This window comes from Onychomys torridus, chromosome 3 (genome assembly GCF_903995425.1).
Source record: "Onychomys torridus chromosome 3, mOncTor1.1, whole genome shotgun sequence".
NCBI lineage: Eukaryota > Metazoa > Chordata > Mammalia > Rodentia > Cricetidae > Onychomys > Onychomys torridus.
Window position 1 is genome coordinate 143316099 of NC_050445.1, and position 22559 is coordinate 143338657.

The window sequence follows — 22559 nt, forward strand, 5'->3', positions numbered from 1 at the left end:
AGCGAGCATTTGAGAACTGAGTCATTCCAATCATTTTCTTGCTAGAGGGTTTAATCCTAGGCTGTATCTGCACCATGTGGTAGAAATGAATTGTGCAACTTAACACAACACAAATATTATCCAAACAAAATTTCAAAACTTTATGTAGAAATGAGAAAAGGGAAGAAATAAGAGGAAGAAAGACGTTTCCTCTTTTGATTCTTATCTGTTCTTGTCTGAGGCTACAGACAGTCTGTCTGTGGCTCTTGGGCACATATTTGAGAGACTGACGCAGTGAGTTTTTAAAAAGAAATGCTAGCTGTGAGACTAGTTTCAGTTTACACACAGAAGATTTAAAATTCCAGGTAGACTCATTCAGCTTTTAGTTCTCTCTCATCTTTTTCAAAGGACAATTTGTGGAGCTTTCTTTGACTATTCATCAATGACTGAAGAAATCGTTTATGCAAATCTCAAATTCCAGGACACTGATAAGAAAGAAAATATCCAGAAGTCTGAAAGATGTGGGGGAAGAGGTAAGATTTTGAGCCATGGATGTAATGCAAGGCTGTAGCCACTGCCACTTCAAATAAAGTAATTATTCAGTGTGAATTTTTAATTAAGCCTTTTATTTAAACCCAAAGTACAAAAGTGATTATAAAGATTTTTTCTTTAAGGCATAAATCACTGTAATAAAACACTATATTTTAAATTACAATTTTTTAAAGTACTAAAACTTGGTACATGGGACAGGATAGGATGGTATTTTCTTTTTCTTTCCTTTTCTTTTTCTTTTTCTTTTTCTTTTTGGTTTTTCAAGACAGAGTTTCTCTGTGTAGCTTTGTACCTTTCCTGGAACTCACTCTGCAGCCCAGGCTGGCTTCAGACTCACAGAGATCTGTCTGCCTCTGCCTCTCGAGTGCTGTGATTAAAGATATACACCACCATTGCCCGGCATGGATGGTATTTTCAAATGTAGTTTTTGTTTGTTTGTTTGTTTTTCTATGTAGAAATGCTGGTGTTTTATTATGAAGAATTTATTTTTGTTTTCTTTTGTTGTTGCTGTTGTTGTTGGTGTGTGTGTGTGTGTGTGTGTGTGTGTGTGTGTGTGTGTGTTCATTATATGAAACCATGGAACTAGGACTATATTTTTGTGCAGAAAAGTAATGGACTTATATGTTCTTCTTTTTATAGTTTTGAAAAGTAAAATGCTTACAGAGTAGGAGAAAGAGAAAGAGAGAACACTTTGCACGTGTGTGTGCATGTGCGTGTGTGTGTGTGTATGTGTGTGTGTGTGTGTGTGTGTGTGTGTGTGTGTGTGTGTCCAGAAAGAACACTTATTATCCGGCTTCTTTCCTCATTGTCCAGGTCTCTTGGGGTTTCCTTGTGTTATCCTAGCATTCAGATCTCTATTCTTCATTTTAAATTTAGGTTAAATTTAATTTGTGTGTGTGTGTGTGTGTGTGTGTGTGTGTGTGTGTGTGTATGAATGTGTATGTGTGTGCATGCATGTATACGTGTGTGTAGATATGTGTGTGTGTGCACTGAACACAGTGCATGTGTGGAGACACGAGGACATCTTGAGGAGTCAGTCCTCTCCTTCCACCATGTGAACCACCAGGGATTTAGCTTAGGTCGTCAGGCTTGCACAGCAAGTGCCTTTACCCCCGAGCTATCTCATGGCCTCCTGTCTCTGTTCTTTCCCTGCTGTACTTTCCTACTGTCCTCATAATGCTGAACAGCCTCTATTAAAATTACTTTCTTTGCTAGGCATGAGGGAGTTGTTCTCTAACCTCAGCTACTAAAGAGGCCGAGGCAGGAGGATTACAAGTTCAAGACCTGAGTTCAAAGTCAACCTGGGCAGTTAGTTTAGTGAGATCCTGTCTCAAAATGAGAAGTAAAAAGAGAGTTGAGTACATAGCTTTGTGTTAGAGCTCTTACATAGCATGTGTGAGGCTCTACTTTGCAGGGGGGGGGGGGCGTTTGGTTTTTCAAGACAGGGTTCCTCTGTGTAGCTTTGTGCCTTTCCTGGAACTCGCTCTGTAGCCCAGGCTGGCCTCGAACTCACAGAGATCCGCCTGCCTCTACCTCCCGAGTGCTGGGATTAAAGGAGTGCTCTACCACCGCCCAGCGAGGCTTTACTTTCAATACAATGTAACACAACACGACACACACAACACAACACTCACAACACACCAAAACCTAAGTGATATTCCTTCCCACTGGGCATTCTCCATGACACATCTCACTCTCACTGTTCCTGTGGTTGAGCTGGTTTTGATGTTCTGCTTGTCCTGACTTCTTGCTTATACCCTTTGATGGCTCACTGAAGGGTACTTTACAGCTCTCCTTCTCCTCTAAGTCACCCCATGCCTTTCAGCTTCCAGTACTATGGCTTCCAAGTATCCCCTTAGGACCTCCCCCAGTCGTCTAAAGGAAACTCAGTGCCTGACCCACTCTTCCACTGCTTTGCTTCATTTTAAACTCTCTCTGAACAACTCTTCTCATACAGGACAATCTTTAGCTACTCTCAACGTATTCTGTTCCTCAAATTAAAAAATATATATATATATCTCCCCTAAACTATGGTTTGGGTGCTCTTACTGTCATGTTCTTCACAAGAATTCTGCACATTTCATCCCCATATCCATGACATCTGAACCATATACTTTCTAAAATATGAGTTTCAAATGTCTGTGTATCTATCTACCTATCTACCTATCTACCTATCTACCTATCTACCTATCTACCTATCTACCGGTATATCTATCTATCTATCTATCTATCTATCTATCATCTATATTTCTATCTATCTATCTACATATCTATCTATCTATCTATCATCTATCTATCTATCTATCTATCTATCTATCATCTATCTTTCTGTCTACATATCTATCTATCTATCTATCTACATATCTATCTGTCTATCTATCTATCTATCTATCTATCTATCTATCTATCTATCTATCTTCCTGTCTATCATTTCTCTATCAATCATTTAGCTGTTTGTTTCCTGTCACTTTAAAATGCATCTACAGGACAACATAAACATGCTCACCTCACTACTTTGCTTTATTAACAGCCACAACAGTCTCTAGTACCTAATTCTGATAACTTTTAAATAATTGAATACATACAAAAATGAGAAAACAATTTTGATGAAAGATAGCCTATGACTTTGCATTTTAAACCAGATAAGGACTGGAACATTTATAGTACTTTCACTAACAATAATTTTACAAATATTAAGAAATTGAGTTTTATATTTAATATGTCACTTTTGTGAGATTTTGCAACATTGTTATGCTACCAGTTGTTGATATAAGACAAATTTCAGGAACAGAGAAAGAATATTAGGTAATTCTTGAATTACTTTCTTGAAACAGTCTTTTCATATATCCATCCATACAGATAATTTAAATCATATAATGCCTTTAAAATAATTCACAATGTAAGTTTTATAACTTTCTAGGAAAATGGTGTAGTCTGTGATTCATTGGTCAGAAAATAATAAAATCGTTCCATTACAATGTTTTGCTGGAAAATTATAGACAATATTGAAAAATTTGGAATGAGAGCTGTACATCCAGACTATGTGGCAGAGAGCTGAAGAGGGATGCCGGGAGCGTGATGGCCTGCTTTGCTCTTGGCATTGGAGAGGAGTGCGTTAACAACTGGGACTGCTTCTTGTCAAGCCTCACCTCTACATTCCGAGAGACTCCTCCGACTGACATGGCTTCCCTCAGCCTCCAGACACTCTCCACAAATGTGTCCAAGGATACACACACTATCTGTACTCTCCATTCCTTTCCTCCTCTCTATTTTATAAACTTTATCTTTACTTTTTTGTATCTTTCATCAGCTTCTCATTCAAAAGAACTTACTGAATGTTTCTTACTTTAAAAAAAATCATTGCCTCGATCTTATTGGTAAGAAATTTTAGGCAGCTCATGAACAAAAAAATCTGGGGTGCAAGAGAGCATAGTCAAAGACCTCAAAATAAAACCTAATGTCTTACTTATGGTTTCCTATCTGATTATTCTTGAAAATAAGTTAAAGTCTTTTAGTTTTTAGCAAAATACTTTTCATTACAAAGTACATAGTAAAAAGAAATGAGGGGTGGATGACTGACTGACTGACTGACTGACTGACTGAATGAATGAATGAATGAATGAAATTAGTGTGAGCTGCTTCTCAAATGCTATGCTCTTTTTCTTTTCACAGTACCTTCTACTCCTTCCCATTCACAGCATAAAGCAATCTTGATTCTGACTCTTCTATGCTTTCTGCTGCTCATTGGACTGGGGGTCTTAGGAAGATTGTGTATGTATCACCTCATTCTTTAAAAAGAACATTTAAATTTAATGAAAATATACTTGCACCATCCCCCCCTTTTCTCTAATCCCTATCATGCCCCTGCCTGCTCCTTCTCAAATTCATAGCCTCTTATTCTTTAGTCATTATTGTTACATGGATATATAAATGAATATGTAAATGCAACCTGCTGAGTTTGCATAGTGTTGCATAAATATATCTGCATATATATTTATAAGTGTATGTATCTATATAGATATTTTAGGTTTAATTTAGAATGCTGTGAGTTGTTGAATTAAGGCTTTATGCCCCAAAGAGGGTCTTATAGTCCATAGACATATACTCTATCTCCTCCAGTAACTCCTACAAAGAAGCCTTTTCCTATCACTTTAATATTTTAATACTATTTCTGAAGAAAGAACTCACCAAATTTCTAAAGGTGATAGAATAACTGAGAATTTATAAGGTTTTGAAATTCATCTACTATTTTCTTCTCTTCTCTGTCTTTAAAAAAAATCCTGGAGTTTATACAACTTTGGAGACAGAAATGATAAAATCAAGTCAACTACAAAACATCAAGGAAGAACTTCAGAGAAATGTTTCCCTACAGCTGATGCATGATCTCAACAGCTCCAAGAAAATTGGGAACCTCTCTGCCATGCTGCAAAAGATAGCTACCCAGCTGTGTCGTGAGCTGTATAAAAAGGAACCAGGTAACCTTATATTGCTCTCAATACTATTTCCTGGACAACGAACTAAACCTTAGGGTCCTTTAAGAATCACTTTCTTATGGAGCCAATATTAAATGTGGAATTAAATGTGTTTGGTAAATGAGTCATTGATATTTCCCCATAGTTAGGGGGAAAACATGAATGTAGAAATAACTAGACTGCCAATTTATAAGGTTCTGACATTTACATAATGAAGCACCAGACAGTATAATCAGTTTCTCTGATCTTCAGTTTATTACCCCCGTTCTGGGCACAAAGCTCAAGAGGTGGTAAGGGGAGGATGCCTCTTTATACATGACCTCATTCCTAAATTTCAGCTAGTGCTGAAGGAGTGAACAGTTCTGGCAAAGAAGTGAAGTCTCAGGTGATGTATGGAACAGGGGAAAGGAGTGTTATCTTTCGGTGCTTTGGTAGTTTTGTGGCTAAACTATGTTCCCATGCTTCTAAGGTACCTCTTCAATACTCTGGAAGTTGAAAGCCAAAGAAACACCTGCTGGAGAAAGCCAGACCAATGTGACTCTGTGAGCCAGGTTTTTACTAGATAGCATTTGCTGTGATTAATTTTTAGAGTCATAAGTGGAAAAATAAACAAACAAACCAAAGGAAACAAACAAACCAGAAACAAAGGAAAACTACCCAGGTTTCCAAATGATGGACAATACATTTGAATCTGGCCAGGTACTTGAACAGTTGAGTTTTGCCCAAGTTTTGTGCTATGTTCCTAGGGTGTATAGCCATATAGGTGACTTTATTTCTTTCTCATCAACCTAAAGAGAAGAAACACAGTAAATCTTGTCACTGTCACACAGACAATAGAGAAATAGTGATCAAGAGTGTTCCTACAAACCTGTAACACTCTGCCCTCCTTCCAGAGCACCAATGCAAACCTTGTCCAAAGGGCTCAAAATGGTTCAAGGACAGCTGTTACTCTAAACTTGATGGGTTTGGAACATGGCAAAAGAGTGGAATGCTCTGTTCGGCTCGGAATGCCAGCCTTCTGAAGATTAAGAACAGGAGTGAGCTGGTAAGGTTCCATGTCTCTGTTCACTTAGAAAGGAATCACTTCACATCATGAAATATGGGGTAAAGAGGCACGTGTTGGGAAGACATGCAGTGACCCATTCATGACTCAGGATTGTTTTCTTTGCATGGGGAGGAGACTGGGACTTGCACATTTGTCTCAGGGAAATCACAGTCAGGCTAAAACACGCACGGTTTTAGCTGTAGCAGAATCCTAGAAGCTGGAAGATACATAGGTAGACAAGGGAGTCCCAGAATCCTCAGGCTTGTCTGGTTCCAAGTTGGAAGTGTAGGAGCAGGTTTCTGTGTATACCCTCAGAATAGTTATCCAAAAACAGAGAGTGTGACCACCGTAGCTAAGGCTCACCACCCCCATATAAGTCACACAGGAGAATATCTTTATTGTCACTATATTGTGTTTTTTATTGACAAGGCAAAAAAAAAACAAACAAAAACAAAAAAACCAGGTTAAGCCAGCTAGGGTGATATTTGTTCAAATAAGTACACTGAATAGATAGAGAGCAGACAAATGTTAAATAGACATATTACACAGAGATTTTATAACCAATGAAAAATGAATTCTCTGGTTTGTTTATTTATTTGCTTATGTCTAAATCAGTGGTTATAAACCTTCCTGATGCTGCATCCTCTTAATACAATTCCTCAGGTTATAGGAGCCCCCAATCATAAAATTATTTTTGTTGCTACTTCATAACTGTAATTTTGCTACTGTTATGAATTGTGATGTAAATATCTGATTTTTCTGATGCTCTTATGTGACCCCTGTGAGTCATTCTATCTCCAAAGCGATAATGACCCTCAGGTTGAGAACTGCTGGTCTGAACAATGTCTTTTTGTGTCACTTATTAGTAAATAGTTCTGGCCCTCACATAGCAATCCTTTATTATTTTCTTTCTTTCTTTTGAGACAAATCTCACTCAGGAGCCCTCACTTATCTCAAACTCACAGCAATCCTCCTACCTTAGCCTCCCAAGCACTGGAATTATCTATGTGAGCCACTTATCCTAGATCGTAGTCATTTATCTTTGAGTAAAAATATATCCCCTAAATGGCTCAGCTTTCTACCATAAGAAACTTTGTCATCTTTTATAGGAGAAGGAAATTTGATCAATTATTCTGTTTCATTGACCTTTCTCAAATAATCATTCATAATTATTTTTTATTAAAAAGACAACTGGCTTTAACAGAAAAACACATGTTACTTTGGGCAAAGCATCCTGCGCTGACTCTGGGTTCTGTAGTAATTGCTGTTCTCTCACTCTATTGTATTGTTCTCTTTTTCTGTTAAGTTTGGCTTACAGTCGTTAACCACATCCTTTGCTCAGGACTGAATATTCACTACCTAAATGTTTGGATCAGGAAAATTGTTAAGCTTTTCACTCACTCTGGATAAAGGTTATTCAATGAATCAGTAGGTCCTTTTATCACCAATGGTAAAGGCTGAAGAGATCTCAGAGACTTCAACCCATGGTTGCTAAGTTCTTGTAGCCACCAAAGAACTCCGACACCATGAAAAGTTGAAACATTTTATTAGAAAGCAAAAGTAAACCACCAGAAGAGATGCGAGCTTCTCGAAGGAGAATCTCATCCCTAGGAATTTGGATGGCTTGTCTTATGAGAAGTTTCACTGGGAGAAAAGAGATATTCATGGGTGTAGGAGGGGAGATTCTGGAGTGAACTTGGATTGACCAGGATCGACCCTTTCTGTTCTTACACAGGTGGGGTTGGGTATGTTGTGATACCAGATGCACGATGGAAGCTTCACTTTGTGCAAGACTCATCAGAGCGTTAACAGCGAAGCAAAGGACTTTGTCAATAACCAGGGTCGGGCATGGTCCTGGCTAGCGTGGGATAGTGCTGGTTTTTACTGTTTGAGCAGATGCAGGATGTCCTGCCATAACACAGCTCTGTGATTGCATCAGCCTCCAGGCACTGGCGTTTCCTTCTCATTTTTCCCTGTGTCTACACAGCAGGCCTACTTTGAGGAAACTGCTGTAAAAATGCTGACGTCTTAAAAAGCACTTTGAATTTCTTCTAAATAACTTTGAGAAGTGGTAATGCTACACCAAAACTACAATGTTAACACAGAAGTCTGCACTATGGGATCCTGTGAGGTAGTGTACAGACTTTAAACACAGCTATTAAACAGGCCTTCTCTGTTTCTTTAGGAATTTGTAAAGTCTGAGGGGTTACATGGTTATTGGCTGGGGTTGTTGCCCAGAAAGAATTACGTAAGATCCGAGATACTGAATGAGAACATGTTCCTCTCTGTTGGGTAAGTCTCTGTTCTTGCTGGATTTTTATGGTTACACTGGAGTGGGCACATTTCTTCGGGAGCTTGGCAGAGAGCCTTTTATAGCAGCATCAGCTGACACCACGGCTTTAAAGGCAACTGCCCTCCAGGCTTCTGTGACACATTTGAATGTTTAGAAAATTGCTACACATGTCTTGTCATTAGTTTGGTAAGTCTCCAATAACCTACAATAATCAAATTATGAATTTTTGTGTAATTAATGCTTATAGTTAAGATTGCAGAAGCTGAAACCATTCACTAGACACCTTTAAGTACTTAATATAGTATTCTGGAATTTGTATTCTGGAATTCAAAGATGAGTGAATGGAAGGTTGACAGAGCTCTACATTACTTAATCTTAGGCTGTATGTATATGTTTGTGTTGATGCATGTGCATGTGTGTTTATGTGTATGTGTGTGGTGTACATGTATAAGATGAATTGTTATGTCTTATTAATAAAAAACCCAGAGCCAGATATTGGGGTAAAAACTGAGGGATTGGAAAAGCAGAAAGAAGCCAGCCATGTTCTTACCACTTGGAAATCCTCAGCCAAAGAGAGCTGCTTCCTGTATACCCATACCAATATGCCTTTCTGTTCTGCATTTCACTTCCTCTCTCTGCCCAGCTACATCACTTCCTTTCCATCTGTACAGAACTCCAGACCTCTGTGGTTAGTGCTGGGATTAAAGGGGTGTTTCACCAGGCCTGGCTCTGTTCCCAGTGTGGCCTTGAACTCACAGAGATCCGGATGGGTCTCTGCCTCCCTAATGCTAGGATTAAAGGTGTGTGCTACCACTGCCTGACTTCTATGTTTACTATAGTGGCTGGCTTTTTCCTCTGATCCTCAGATAAGCTTTATTTGGGTGCACAATATATTGGGGGGCACAATATTTCCACATACATGTATGTATGGTGTGCGTGTGTGTGTGTGTGTGTGTGTGTGTGTGTGTGTGTGTGTGTATCTGTTAGAAATCAGAGTGGTTATTGCCCTTCTCTGATTCTATTACATTGACCTCTTTTTCTGTTAAGTCTGGCTTGCAATCATTAACTGCCTCCTTTGCCCCAGATTGAATATTCTCTGAAAATTCTCTGAATAACTTTGGTGTTATTTTTCAGGTGATCTCCACTTTTTGTTTTAGAAGCAGAAGCTCTCAGTAGTCTGGAACTCTTCAAGTAGTCTAGGTTGCCAGAGATCCCCTGGGATCTACTTGTCTCACCAATGCTAGGATTATAAGTGTGTGCTGCCATGCCCAGATTTTATCCATGGGCTCTGGGGATTGAACTCAAGTCCTTGTGCTTGCTAGCCAAGGACTCAAATGAACCATCTCTATGGCCCTAAAGTGGAGATTGTTGAGAGCATTATCTGAAGACTCACTGGACGAACATTACAGTGTGAAAAATAATGTGAACTTTCCCACAGACTGCATGAATTTATAAGTATCTTTATAACTTGCTAACATATTTAGGAAGCTATTTATAAATATATGACAATAACTGGATTTGTATATTGTATTTGTTCTGCTTTTTATTGCAAACAAATGAAGGCTTTATTTACAACAATGTGAAAATTCCACTTGTATTTATAATCCATGAAATTTGGGAAACAGGATATGAGACTAGAAAGAAACTTTAAGTATCAGTCTGCTGGATATTTTTGCAGGAACCGTGTTCATCACAAGGTGCATAAGAGTGCAGTGCTCACAGAAGCTATAGCAGGGTGTTTGAGGCCTTGATTTGGAGTTACAAGTAGATGTGAGCTGGGTGCTGGGGACTGAACTTGACTTATTTGCAAGAGCAGTGTGAACTTTCACCATGGAGCCATCTCTCCAGCCCTGTTACCCCCTCTGTCTGTTTATTTCAGTCTGGGCGTTGAATACAGGATCTTGCACTGGATATGCAAAAATGCTAGCATCCTGTTGCATTTTGACCCCCTAACCAGATACGTGTTAGTTTAGGACACACTTGCCCCGGCCAGCGGGGTTTCAACGGGGGCAACCCACCTGTGGGAGCGAATGAAAGGGAAGGGCGACTCAAAGGAGGACAGCAAGACAAGATTCTGATCAAGCTGCCAACTTCATTTTTCTCCTCAAGGCTTATATAGCATAGGAGGGGAAGGGGCAGGAAGGAGGGGAGGGGAAAAGGGGCGTGCAGAATATGGAAGGGGTGCAAGACGTGTGAGGCAGATCGTGCAACTGCGAGATGTTGGCTAAGGTCACTGGTCAGGGGCCATTTATTCTGTTGCTAGGCTACCTGACCATGGAATGCTCTTTACGTTCGGTTGTCATGGCACCTGACTATGGGATGTTCTCTTATCTTTGGGGGCCTCTGGTTAGTGCTCTGGGAAGGGGCAGTGGGCTTATGACTTGTTCTCTGGCCTAGCTAGTACTTTCCATGGTTCATGTTTGGTTCCTGACATCTTGGTCCCTGACACACACTGAATAGGAAGTCAGGCAGGGCCCACCTTGTTGAAAGTCTGCCATGCTGAGACTAAACACTGTGATTTCTTTCTTTCTTTCTTTCTTTCTTTCTTTCTTTCTTTTTTTTTTTTTAAACCTTTTAGAGCTTTATTGGGAGAGAAAGTGGGAGAGAGAAGAGAAACAGAGAGACAACGTGGAGGAGAGAGTATGGAAAAGGGGAGAAGGAAGGCACAGAGGGCCCACCCGCTTTTTAGGCTGGGGCGCCATCACAGGCTGTTGACATAATTAAGGACAGAATCCTTACATCCCAGACTTCCACTTATTATATGTGTGTGTGTGTGTGTGTGTGTGTGTGTGTGTGTGTGTGTGTGTGTATAAAGCAGGTAGATGGAAATAGGGGCGTCATTCCTCTCAAAAACTGCTTCTAGCTGATTTTTGCACATCTGTTGGCTCTTGGGGGGAATGGGGGAATGGAGAAGGGGAGTCTTTTGAGGTAGACAGGCTTGTGGGATGATGTTCCGGGGTAGACAGGTGTTGTGGGATGTTGTCTGTCATCCATTTGCTCTGGAGATATGTATCCCTCTTGGCTGTGGCTGGGAACTTTCTGTTTGACAAGATGCTGGTGACACAGAAAAAGCTTAGAGAGAAAAGAATCGTTATTATTTTATGTTGGTAGATCTGGCCTGTCCAGATGGATTTTGAAACTTGTTAAGCTTTATCAGAGACAGATTATTTTAAAGCACCTGTTTCCTTTACTAGTTCGGCATCCAGGAGACAGGTGATCAATTCTTAAAAGTATCTCACAGTAATAGATGTTTACATTAAAGTCTTTTTTATAGCGCCCAACTGCTTTTGGGTCTGGAGAGTGTAAATATCTTTTAGCTGTTACAGTTTCTTGCTTGATGATCTCTGGATTCTGGTTCTGTGGTGGTCCTGTATCATTGGCTGAACAGTGAGTTAGAACAGGGAACTTGGAAAAGAAAAGCTTATGGTACATGAGAATTTATTTTTTTGGAATTAGGGACAAGGCAAAGATCAGGACCCTGTCTGTATGCATACGAGAAACACAGGCAGTAACTTTGAAGTGAGACAATGAGCTCTTATCTTAGTTGGAAATCTTTTTTCATTAAGTAACTCTGAAAGTGCAATTAAATCTGGTTAGGTAAGTAAGGCTGTCCTCTGTACCTGACAATAGAAAGGAGAAGTGACATCCCCAAACTCCTAGGACTGAGTCAGTGGCTCTGGTGTCCAGAGGAAAGAAACGGACCACTTCCCTGCTGCATTCTGGGTTCCCTGCCATGTCTGTAGCCAAGCTTAGGTCTCTTGTTCCCCACACCCTCCCGACTAAAACTTAAGCATCTGGAGAACAAGGCTCCTGACTCCACAGGCAAAAGAGTCATCTGTGGCATTTAAGGTGTGCCAAGGAAGAGATAAAAGCCTGAAAACAAAATTGGCAAGTGCTGGTATTCGCTGACTCCTGGAAGCTGTTGGGTCCCTGTTTTAAGTTAAAAAAAAAAAAAAAAAAAAGGCCACAGGCTAGCGAATGCCCTGCCAGGCCATCAACAGCCTTGTTAAAGGTGCTGCCTAGAAAGACAACCAGTCACCTGACTGCCCCCAGGTGCCAAGACACACGGGTACACCAAGCTAAAACACTGTGATTTCTGCATACTCATCACCACTTTGTCAATTGTCAGGAATGGATCCAGCTGAGATTGTAGTATCCTGTACTAACGCTGGAATTATGCAATTGTGGGTGATTAAGGATGACTGGCAAAGACTGTGTAACAATTTCTTAGGAGAAATTAACAACAAATATCTGAAAAGTAAGTGGCTTCAATTTATAGAACGAACTGACTTGATTCTTCCCCACATAGAGGAAAAAGCACCCTCAGCCCTAACACAACACTTTCCCTGTTTTCCATTCTGATGTTAAAACATCCTTGTAATACACAGCCTGAATCAGTTTAGCAGGGTTTTTTGTTGTTGTTGTTGTTTGTTTGTTTGTTTTGTTTTTTGAGATAGGGTTTCTCTGTGTAGTTTTGCGCCTTTCCTGGAACTCGCTTTGTAGACTAGGCTGGCCTTGAACTCACAGAGATCCACCTGGCTCTGCCTCCCGAGTGCTGGGACTAAAGGTGTGCACCACCATCACCCGGCAAGCAGGGTTTTTTTTTTTCCCACAATCAAATGCCTTTCTGCAGCTGTAGTCCCTACTTCATTAGCATTTATAAATTTAAAGTAAGTAAAGCATTATGTAATCTATCCCTGGGGGTCCTCATATCCTCCTTCTTTTTAAAAGCATCTCTTTTAGAGTGCAATTAGATCTTTCCACAATTGCCTGTCTTGTAGGATTATATAGTATCCCTGTAATATGTTTTATATTATAATGTGCAAAAAAAAGTTTCATTTTATTGGGAATATAAAAGCAGGGCCATTATCAGTTTTAATTTGCCATTGGTATGCCCATTATAGCCATTCCCTCTAACAAATGTGTAATTCAGAATCAGCCTTTTCAGAACTTAAGGCATATGACCACTGAAATCCAGAGAATATATCAATGGTATGATGAGTATATTTAAATTTTCAAATTCTATTAAATTAAACACATTCATTTGCAATTTATTTTTTTGTGTGTGTATTTTTAGGGTTACTTCCTGCAGGTAAAGGAACTTGATTATACAAAGAATAAATAGGACAGTTTTTTAATATAATTTTCTTAGCTTGTTGACAAGTAATGGAAAATTTTTCCTTAAGTGTTTACTATTAACATGATGTTTCTTATAAAATTCCGAAGCTTTTAACACACTTCCTATCAGTAATTGATCAATTTCTTCATTTTCTTTTGCTGATGGCCTGGAAAATGAGATCAAATATGAGTAATACATAGTGGATAATTTCTGTCCTGGATTGCTTGTTGCAGTTGTATGACTAGCAAAGTTAATTCTGAATTATTAGGAATAAGTTCAGCAGTTTCTATATGCAATATAACCCCTTATATATATTGAGAATCAGTAATTATATTAAGAGATTCTTTAAAGTGTAAACCATTAAAATGACATATAACTCTGATTTTTAAACTGAATCTTATGGACTTTGAATTACTTTATTTATGTTTCCTGCTTTATAACAAACCATTTCTAATTTGTTTTCGTCAGTATAAATCATAAGAGACCCCGAAATAGGTGCTTTGTCCACTATGAAGGGGAGAATTTATTCAGTTCTTTTTATAAATTGAAGTCAGTTACTTTTAGGATATTTGTTGTTAATTTCTCCTAAGAAATTGCTACAAGTTTTTGCCAATCATCATTAATTACCCACAATTGCATAATTTCAGCATTAATATAGGGTACTACAATCTCAGCTGGATCCATTCCTGACAATTAATGACGTCTTATTCTTCCTTTTATAATTAATTCAGAAACCTTTTTTATAAAGGTTTTTAACTTTTTACTTTGTTTGTGAGCTAATTTAATTCATTCTACAATATTATCTTCCCTTTGGATAATGAGTCCAGTAGGGGAATGGGCAGGAGGTAAAACAACTAAAATACATCCTGTGAGATCTAGTCGATCCACATAGCCATTTTGTAATTTTTGTTCTACTTGGGCCAATTCCTTTTCTGCTTCAGTTGTTAATTCCCTTGGACTGTTGAAATCCAAGTCACCTTGCAAATTTTGAAGCAAATTACTTAATCCTTGAATAGTCAGTCCAATGGTAGATCACAATCAGTTAATATTACCCAATAATTTTTGAAAATCATTGAGTGTGAATTAATCTCTCCTAATCTGTACCTTTTGTAGCTAGATTTTCTCTTTACTTAATTCAAATCCTAAATAATTTTTTTTTGTACTACATTGAACATTTTTTCTAAGGTGTCTGCATCCTTAAAATATCATCCATATAATGGTAAATAATGGGTTGAGGAAATTGTTTATGGACCATTTCCAGTGGTTGATACACAAAATATTGACATAAAGTTGGACTGCTTTATATTCCTTGAGAAAGGATTTTCCATTGCTATGTCTTTACAGGCTCACATTATTATATGTAGGCACTGTAAAAGCAAATTTTCCCATTTCTTGTTCTTGTAAAGAGATAATGAAGAAACAATCTTATAAATCAATAGCTATAACAGGCCATTCTTTAGGTAATAAAGAAGCTAAAACAATTCTAGGCTGTAAAGATTCCATAGGTTGGATTACTTGATTAACAGTGCTCAAATCAGTTAACATTCTCCATTTTCCAGATTTTTTTTTATTACAAATACAGAGAATACCAAAAACTAGTAGTTTCCTCAATGTGCTTGGCATCTAACTGTTCTTTTACTAGCTATTCAAGTACCTGTAATTTTTCTTTAGTTAAGAGTATTGCTCCAACTATATAGGCTCATTAGTCAGCCGTTTTAAAAGCAGAGCAGTTTGGTTACCAGCAGTGATCCCTACTCCAAATTTGGATAGGCAATTCCTGTTTTTTCTTGTTGTTGGATGTCCTGTATAGCCTGTGATTTTCCTTGATAATTCTTTCCAATACCTTTTCTAGGAATGTACCCCATTTTAAATATCATTTTATGGTTGTTTCTGAAATTGTAGAAGGTTCCCATTGTAACAAATCTCTTCTCCATAATTCATGGCTATATCAGCCACATAAGGCTTTAATATCCCTATTTGTGCTTCAGGCCCTACACATTTAATAATTCTGCACTTTGTTTCATATAAGATATTGCTCTAATGCCTAAAAACTGAGTGGAAACTTCCTGTAAAGGCCAGTTGGTACTCTAAGATTCTTGAGAAATTATAATATATAAGCTCCAGTGTGCACTAAAACTTCAATCTCAATGCCATTTACTTGTAATTTTAGCTTTGTTATATAAATATAGCAGTTTGTGAAAATACTTATTTTTGAGTATTTCTAAAACCTCCTGTCCTATATACTGAGCTGCTTTACCTTTAATATATGGGAGTAATAACACTTGAGCAATTCTATCACCAGCCTTTCTCTGCATAGCTCTTTTGACATAAGCCATCTATAAAAGCATTAAAAAACAATCTCTAGCCAGGTCGTGGTGGCACATGCCTTTAATCCCAGCACTCAGGAAGCAGAGCCAGGAGAATCTCTGTGAGTTCGAGGCCAGCCTGGTCTATAGAGTGAGATCCAGGACAAGCGCAAAGCTACACAAAGAAACCCTGTCTCGAAAAACCACCACCACCAACAAAACCCTAACCAATCTCTATAGGATTTTAAGAGATAATTTTTGGCAATATCCAGAGAGTACTTTTCATAAAATCTTAAAAAGAGAATCCCTTTTTATAGACTCCAAGTAACATATTAATATAACCTGTCAATTATTAATAATGTGGAACAGTTTACCTGTATGTTATTTAGTGCAAAAATAATTTTTGTAGGGTTTTTATCAGGAAGAGATTATTTCTATGACCTACTGCCTTAGCAGTCATATTATTTAATAAGCTAACAGCCATTCTGTTTCAGGTGTTACATTTTTTTTTAAATGAAATTTAGTCAAGAGTTTCTAGAAAGCAGCTTAAAGAGCAGAGCCAAATCCTCAGTAATGATAAACAGACAAGAACATACCCAAATGTAGTTCAAAATCATGAATTTTGCTCTTTTAGTTCATTTACTTTCAAAATTAAACTTTCTTTTAAGCATTTATCAGATGGTCAAGAGATGATAACATCCTCCATACAATGAATGACTAATACTTCTGGAAATTCAAAGAGGATTAGTTTTGTACTTTATGTTCTAATTGCAATTTTTTTGCAAATTTTTTTTTGCCCTAATTGCCCTAATTTTTTACCAGAAGTTGGGCTTGTTTTCATTTTTTATTTCTCCCACGAGTGAATCATTGATTGATAATGAGTTATTCTTGCTATAAGGGGCAGGGGGGTGGGAGAGGAGGGGACCCAAAAACATTTAAACCAAAATTAAGCAAACAAACAAGAAACTTCTAGTTCTGGGCCAGCTGTACTAACTCATGATGCAGCAGTTAAGCCCTGCCCATCATTCTTTGAAATTCAAATACCACCTCTCTGGGCTGGCACAAAGTTGGCTGAAAGAGCTGCCATGCAGCATGCAGCAACTAAAGAGCTCTGAGCTCCAGTTATCATTAATGTCTTCATTTTAGTGCAAAGAGCCTTCTCTGTTCTTCTACTGAGAAGAGGCTTTTTGCTTTCTTTTCTTTCTTTATTTTTTTATGGGGCCTTGATTTAACATTTTTCCTTCTTCTACAGAGAAAAATCCTTTTTTTCTTGATTAAACATTTCTCCTTTTTCCATTGAGAAATTTTCTTTTCTTATTTTCTTTCCTTCCGTTTTCTCTGCTTAAAAGGGCCTTTTCCCTTGATTTATTCTTTGTCCTGGGAGCCATTATACTTGTTGCCAATTCTGAGCTGGGGAATTTAATTTTTCAGTGACCCTGTCAAATCCTGGAGTCCTCATACTCTAAGAGCGCACTTTTTTTTTTTTTTTAAAACCTCCAGTCCTGGAGCACCTGAATCCCTTCTTTCTCATGATGTTGGGCACCAAGTGTTGGTGTTGTGTTTTTCTGTGGGTCCATGGAAGAAATTGGGTCACTCCAGGATGAATTTTGGCTTAACAGCAGCAGTGGGGGTGGTTTCTGGTGACCTGACTGCTATTGCTTTGCAAAAGCCATTTTTTAAAAAAAAAAATGTTATTCAGTCTACACCTTGGCAAATCAATTTCTGCATACCAAAACCTCTTATCTGAAGCTCCCAAAGGAAACAAATGCAAAAGCAATTTTCAGTCAGAAGACCTCTTGGTTTTCTAAGTTCTTCTGCAACCAAGTTTTTCAGAGGCTTTGAACTTTTCAAGAGGAACTCTGTTAAGCTTTAAACACTTCAAACAAAAAGCAGCTATCACAAAGGATAGCAGTCACAAACAACCTTTCAAAGCCCAGATGCTAACACTCCGAATTCAAGCCAACTGCAAAGCCCTATGGGATCTCCCTCTACATTAAGAGAATAAGAGCAGTGGATGTTTGATATGATCAAACAATCCTTAAATAATAAGTGTAAAAATGTGTGTGTGTGTGTGTGTGTGTGTGTGTGTGTGTGAAATTTTGTTGTTATTGTCACATCATAAAAAAACCATTTTTTTCAACACTTATTTTACTTTTAATTATGTGTCTCTGTGTATATGTTTATATGAGTATTCATACATGATTTCAGGTACCCGTGGTAGCCAGAACCGTTGTAAACCCCAGAGCTGGAGTTACATTATAGGCTATGGAGTCACAGATGGGTCTAAGCTGGGAGCTGGACTCAGGTCCTCTGGAATCTCCATTTTAGCTACAAAGCCACTTCTCCAGCTCTCTGGAAATCTCAGTCTTGAAATTTTAACTTGCTCCACTCTTGTACTGCCTTATGTGTAGACCTGACTGGAGTGGTCAGGGAATGAAGAAAAGACAGGCACACGTGGACGTACAGAAAGCCAGGGCTCTCTGATGAAAGCGCTGAGGCACCTCAGAAGTTTAGTGTGTTTATTTTATACTGTTGCATGTGGGGGATGTTATTGCAACAGGTAAACCAGGAAACAGGTTAGTTGATCTCAGCAGGAGCAATCTCTGAAGGGGCATACTCTTCAGGCCACAAACAACTACGGGAGAATGTTATGGTGGACATTTTCTACACCATCAACATCTGCGCATGGACCAGAGGAAGGATTTGCCATCCCTTTGAGCTTCACCCTGAGGAGGGCAGGTGGAGGGGGGAAAGGAGGGTAGGGAGAGAGACTCACCATCCCTTTGATCCTCACTCCAGGGAGAGAAAGGCTTTGCCATCCCTCTAAGCCTCATTCCAGGAGGACTGAGGCTTTGCCATTTCACTGTGGGTATCAGGCCATGGTCCTCAACATGTCCAGCTCATGTCAATAACACACACCCACTTAAGCCTTCACACACTCAGGGCTTCTTTTGCTCCCCACATTGACTGAGGAAGTTATTTGATGACCATTATTAATTGACCCAAGAATCAATGCTATGAAATAATGTTTTTAATTTATAAATATGTATCTATGATCACTCATCCAATGTTACAAACTACTAGTCAGAATGGAGTACCTGAGAACTTGCTAGAAGGAAATGCCACATTAGAGATGGTTCAGGACTTAATGTTTCCTAAATTAGGTTTATTCTCTCTTTGATCATTATTATGAAAACACTTGGTGAGGATAGTGCCAAAGTTTCACTACTGAAAAAGTTAAGGTGTAGAGTTATGATATGGCATTAATGTAAATCATATCAGCCATGGGAAGAGAGGCTAAGTCTGGAATTAAATGACAGAAAATATTCCAGATGTAGAAAGTTGAGAAAACAGGGTTTCATATCACGTATATGTACCCTCAATCATCAACTCAAATTTGACTTAGATAATAGACCATAAAAACAACAATTTTATGTTGAAAATTCTCCTCTGTGGGTATAACTTGCCAAGTGTACTTATTTTTCTCTTACAGATTTGAAAGAAGCACATATGACTTACATAAAATGTACTGTGGATATTTAGAAGGAATATATGTTTATTATACATACTGCACTCTGGAGAAAAGCATCATATGTGAGGAGACAGCCAGCAAGGTACAGGTCGAAAGTGTCCTGAATGACCTTCCACAGGAAAGCGTGTAGCTGCTTCAGATGTTTATCTCTAGCTACTACCCTGCTGTGGTGATTTCAATGAGAACGGCTCCTGCAAGCTACAGGAAACTGTAATGGAATCCAGCTACTTTCACAAAAGCTACTACTTGGAAATGTCAAGGACATTTCTAAAGGTTGAGCCATGGATCAAGAAGTCTTGATGATATTTTAGCTTTTGTATATACATTAGCCAATTCTTGCAATGACTTTCTTGTATGCTATGTGTGCTTCCAATAACTCCTAACAGTGTATTTATCTAAAATACCTATCAAGCACCTAAGGCCAAATGATCTGAATTCAGGTAACACCCTTATAGAAACAACATTTGTCTCTTGGGTCAGGCAGACAGCTTTATTTCTCATACAACTTAAGCTAGGACCCTCCTTTCTTACACAGCCTTACTAACATTACAGACTCCTAACTTCTTACCTATTCACTTCTAGGAATGTAGATTGAACACATAAATTCCCTTTTTTATATACTAACTGATCTTAGCTCTCAGTTGACCTCCTCCTTTATCACTCCCCTTTTGGGTTGTAAAAGAAAGCCTGAAGGTCACCTTAGGAAAACTTATCTGCCTTTTATGACCCTGTAAGAATTCAAGCATGGTGACCTAGCTTTAGCAGAGTACTGCTATTGCATGGGTATATAATGGTAAATCTCAGAGACTGGGAGAGGATTTTGACAGGAGAGGATTTTGACTGGAGAACTAGATGGAGAACTAGAAGAATGAGGTGGAAGATGAGGAAGAGCCAGATGGGGAAGAACTAGATGGGTAAGACCAAGATGGGGCAGAACTAAGATGAGAGAATTAATATAGAACTTAGAAGGGACAACAGATAAAGGTAGAGAGAAATCAGGCAAGAAAGTATTGTGCCCAGGTTGTAAGACCCCCAAGCAAGACCACCATAGAGCTAATATCTGATGCAAGCACACAGAGGTTTTTGATAACAAAACAAGCAAGCTTGGTCCACATTCAACATCAGACACAGTAGATGGAGAATGGCCCGAGCACTCACTTTAAGGGGTGTATATAAGAAAAGCTTACATGCATCTAGGGATTGGAAGAGGGGGCTAGGGGTGAGGCAGTTCTTTGAAGTTACTGGCTGAACTATAAGCATGAGATTACTAATGGCTAACAGGATGCAGGGTGTCTACAGAGACATAAAATTTTACTCCCCATGTCCTGCTTTTGTTGAACCCAGAATTTATACATTCAGATTTATTGTTGCAGTCCTGCTCTCCTCTGAGGTCAACTTATCGTCATTTGAGCCCATTACTCCTCATATCTTGTTTTGCCAAGTCCAGGATACATAGATTTATTGTCCCAGCTGTAGGGATTCAGTCCTTAATTATGTCATCAGCCTGGGATGGCGGCCCAGCCTAAAAAGCGGGCAGGCCCTCTGTGTGTCTCCCTTTTCTCTTTCTGCTCTCTTCCCTCCACGTGGTGTAGTTAGAGTTTTCCTGCCTGGCCCACAGTCAGGACAAATCTCTCTCATCCGCCAGGCCCATAGATGCTCAGAACCAACCAAGTAAACACACAGAAACTTACATTGTTTACAAACTGTATGGCCGTGGCAGGCTTCTTGTTATCTACTTCTTCTATCCTAAATTAACCCATTTTTATTAATCTATACTTTGCCATGTGGCTCGTGGCTTACCAGTACCTTACATCTTGTCACAGTGGCTGGCAGTCTCTACTGTCCCAGCCTTCACTTCCCAGAATTCTCTTCTCCTTGTCCCGCTCACCCTATCATTCGCTACTGGCCAATCAGCACTTTATTTATTTTAACCAATCAGAGCAACACATTTGACATACAGAACATTCCGCAGCAGTGAGGTCTCTCTGTTTCTCTGGTCCTCTCTCTCCCTTTCTCTCCCAATAAAGCTCTAAAAGGTAACTGGCTCGTGACCTTCCTCCAGTACTCTAGTCATCTGCATGTCCACCACTGGTGGCGGCCAGCCACGAGAGCCACCGCTTAACCAACACCAGCCTTATAAGTTCAACATCTGGTCACTTCTAAAACTGCTGGTCAGCAAATACCTTTGGAGGAGGGGAGGGAGAAGCATATCTTAAGATGGCTACTTATTTTTCTCTTTCAAAAGGAGCTAGGCTTGAGTACAGAACTGTAGCTATGTTGATAGAATCTTATCCCAGAGGGATAAAGTAGATGGACTAAGAGCTTGGTGTAAGCTTTTCCTGAAAATAATTCTCACCATTCATAACTTCTCTTCTGGGCCCCTGGGAAGAAGATTATTAAGGCTGGTCCTTAATAATATTTGAGAAATGGCCCCCATGGGTTCATGTGTTTGAATACTTGTTCTCCAATTGGTGGGACTGTTTGAGGCAGATGTGCAGGTATGACCTTGTTGGAGGTGGTGTTTCACTGATGGTGGGCTTTGAGTTTCAAAAGTACACACCATTTCCAATCAGTTCTTTCTCTGTCTTGTGCTTGTGAATTGAGATCTCTCAGCTACTACTCAAAGCATTCCTGCCTATTTGTCACCATGCTCCTCACCATGATGGTCAAAGACTCTAACCCTCCAGTGTAGTTAGTGATTTTCTGCCTGGCCCACAGTCAGGACAAATCTCTCTTACCCGCCAGTCCCTCAGTTGCTCAGACCCAACTAAGAAAGCACACAGAAACTTATATTGCTTACAAACTGTATGACCGTGGCAGGCTTCTTGTTATCTACTTTTTCTATCTTAAATTAACCCATTTCTGTAAATTTATACTTTGGCAGGTGGCTTGTGGCTTACCGGTGTCTTTACATTTTGCTTGTCATGGCGGCGGCTGGCCGTGTCTCTTTCCAACCTTGCTGTTGCCAGCCTTCTCCTCCTCTTTGTCCCGCCTACCCTGTCCTTCCTGTCTGGCTACTGGCCAATCAGCACTTTTTTTATTTTAACCAATCAGAACAACACATTGGACATACAGAGCATCCCACAGCACTCCAGAACCATGAACCTCCAATTCAACACTTCCTTTTGTAAGTTGCCTTGGTCATAGTGTTTTGCCACAGCAGTTGATAGGTAGCTAAGACACCTGTCGTATAGAGGAACATTAGGCAGTTTGTATCTCCTGGCTCACACCAACTCAGTAACAACAATGTGACTACAGATC

General features: G+C 39.2%; 1 protein-coding gene across 3 annotated transcripts; it reads left to right on the plus strand.

Annotated features, from left to right (window-relative positions):
• The first annotated feature begins 240 nt into the window (after nucleotides 1-240).
• Nucleotides 241-19860, plus strand: Clec12a (C-type lectin domain family 12 member A). 3 transcript variants are annotated; one of them, XM_036181620.1, is made up of 6 exons: nucleotides 241-512; nucleotides 4204-4302; nucleotides 4818-5006; nucleotides 5897-6048; nucleotides 8234-8340; nucleotides 19260-19860. In XM_036181620.1, exons 1-6 carry the CDS (start codon nucleotides 422-424, stop codon nucleotides 19426-19428), a joined length of 807 nt encoding a protein of 268 aa, XP_036037513.1. In that variant the 5' UTR covers nucleotides 241-421; the 3' UTR covers nucleotides 19429-19860. The 3 variants fall into 3 exon arrangements, with proteins under 3 accessions (XP_036037513.1, XP_036037515.1, XP_036037514.1); XM_036181622.1 differs by lacking the exon at nucleotides 19260-19860 and adding an exon at nucleotides 9476-9897; XM_036181621.1 differs by lacking the exon at nucleotides 4204-4302.
• The last annotated feature ends 2699 nt before the right edge of the window (nucleotides 19861-22559 follow it).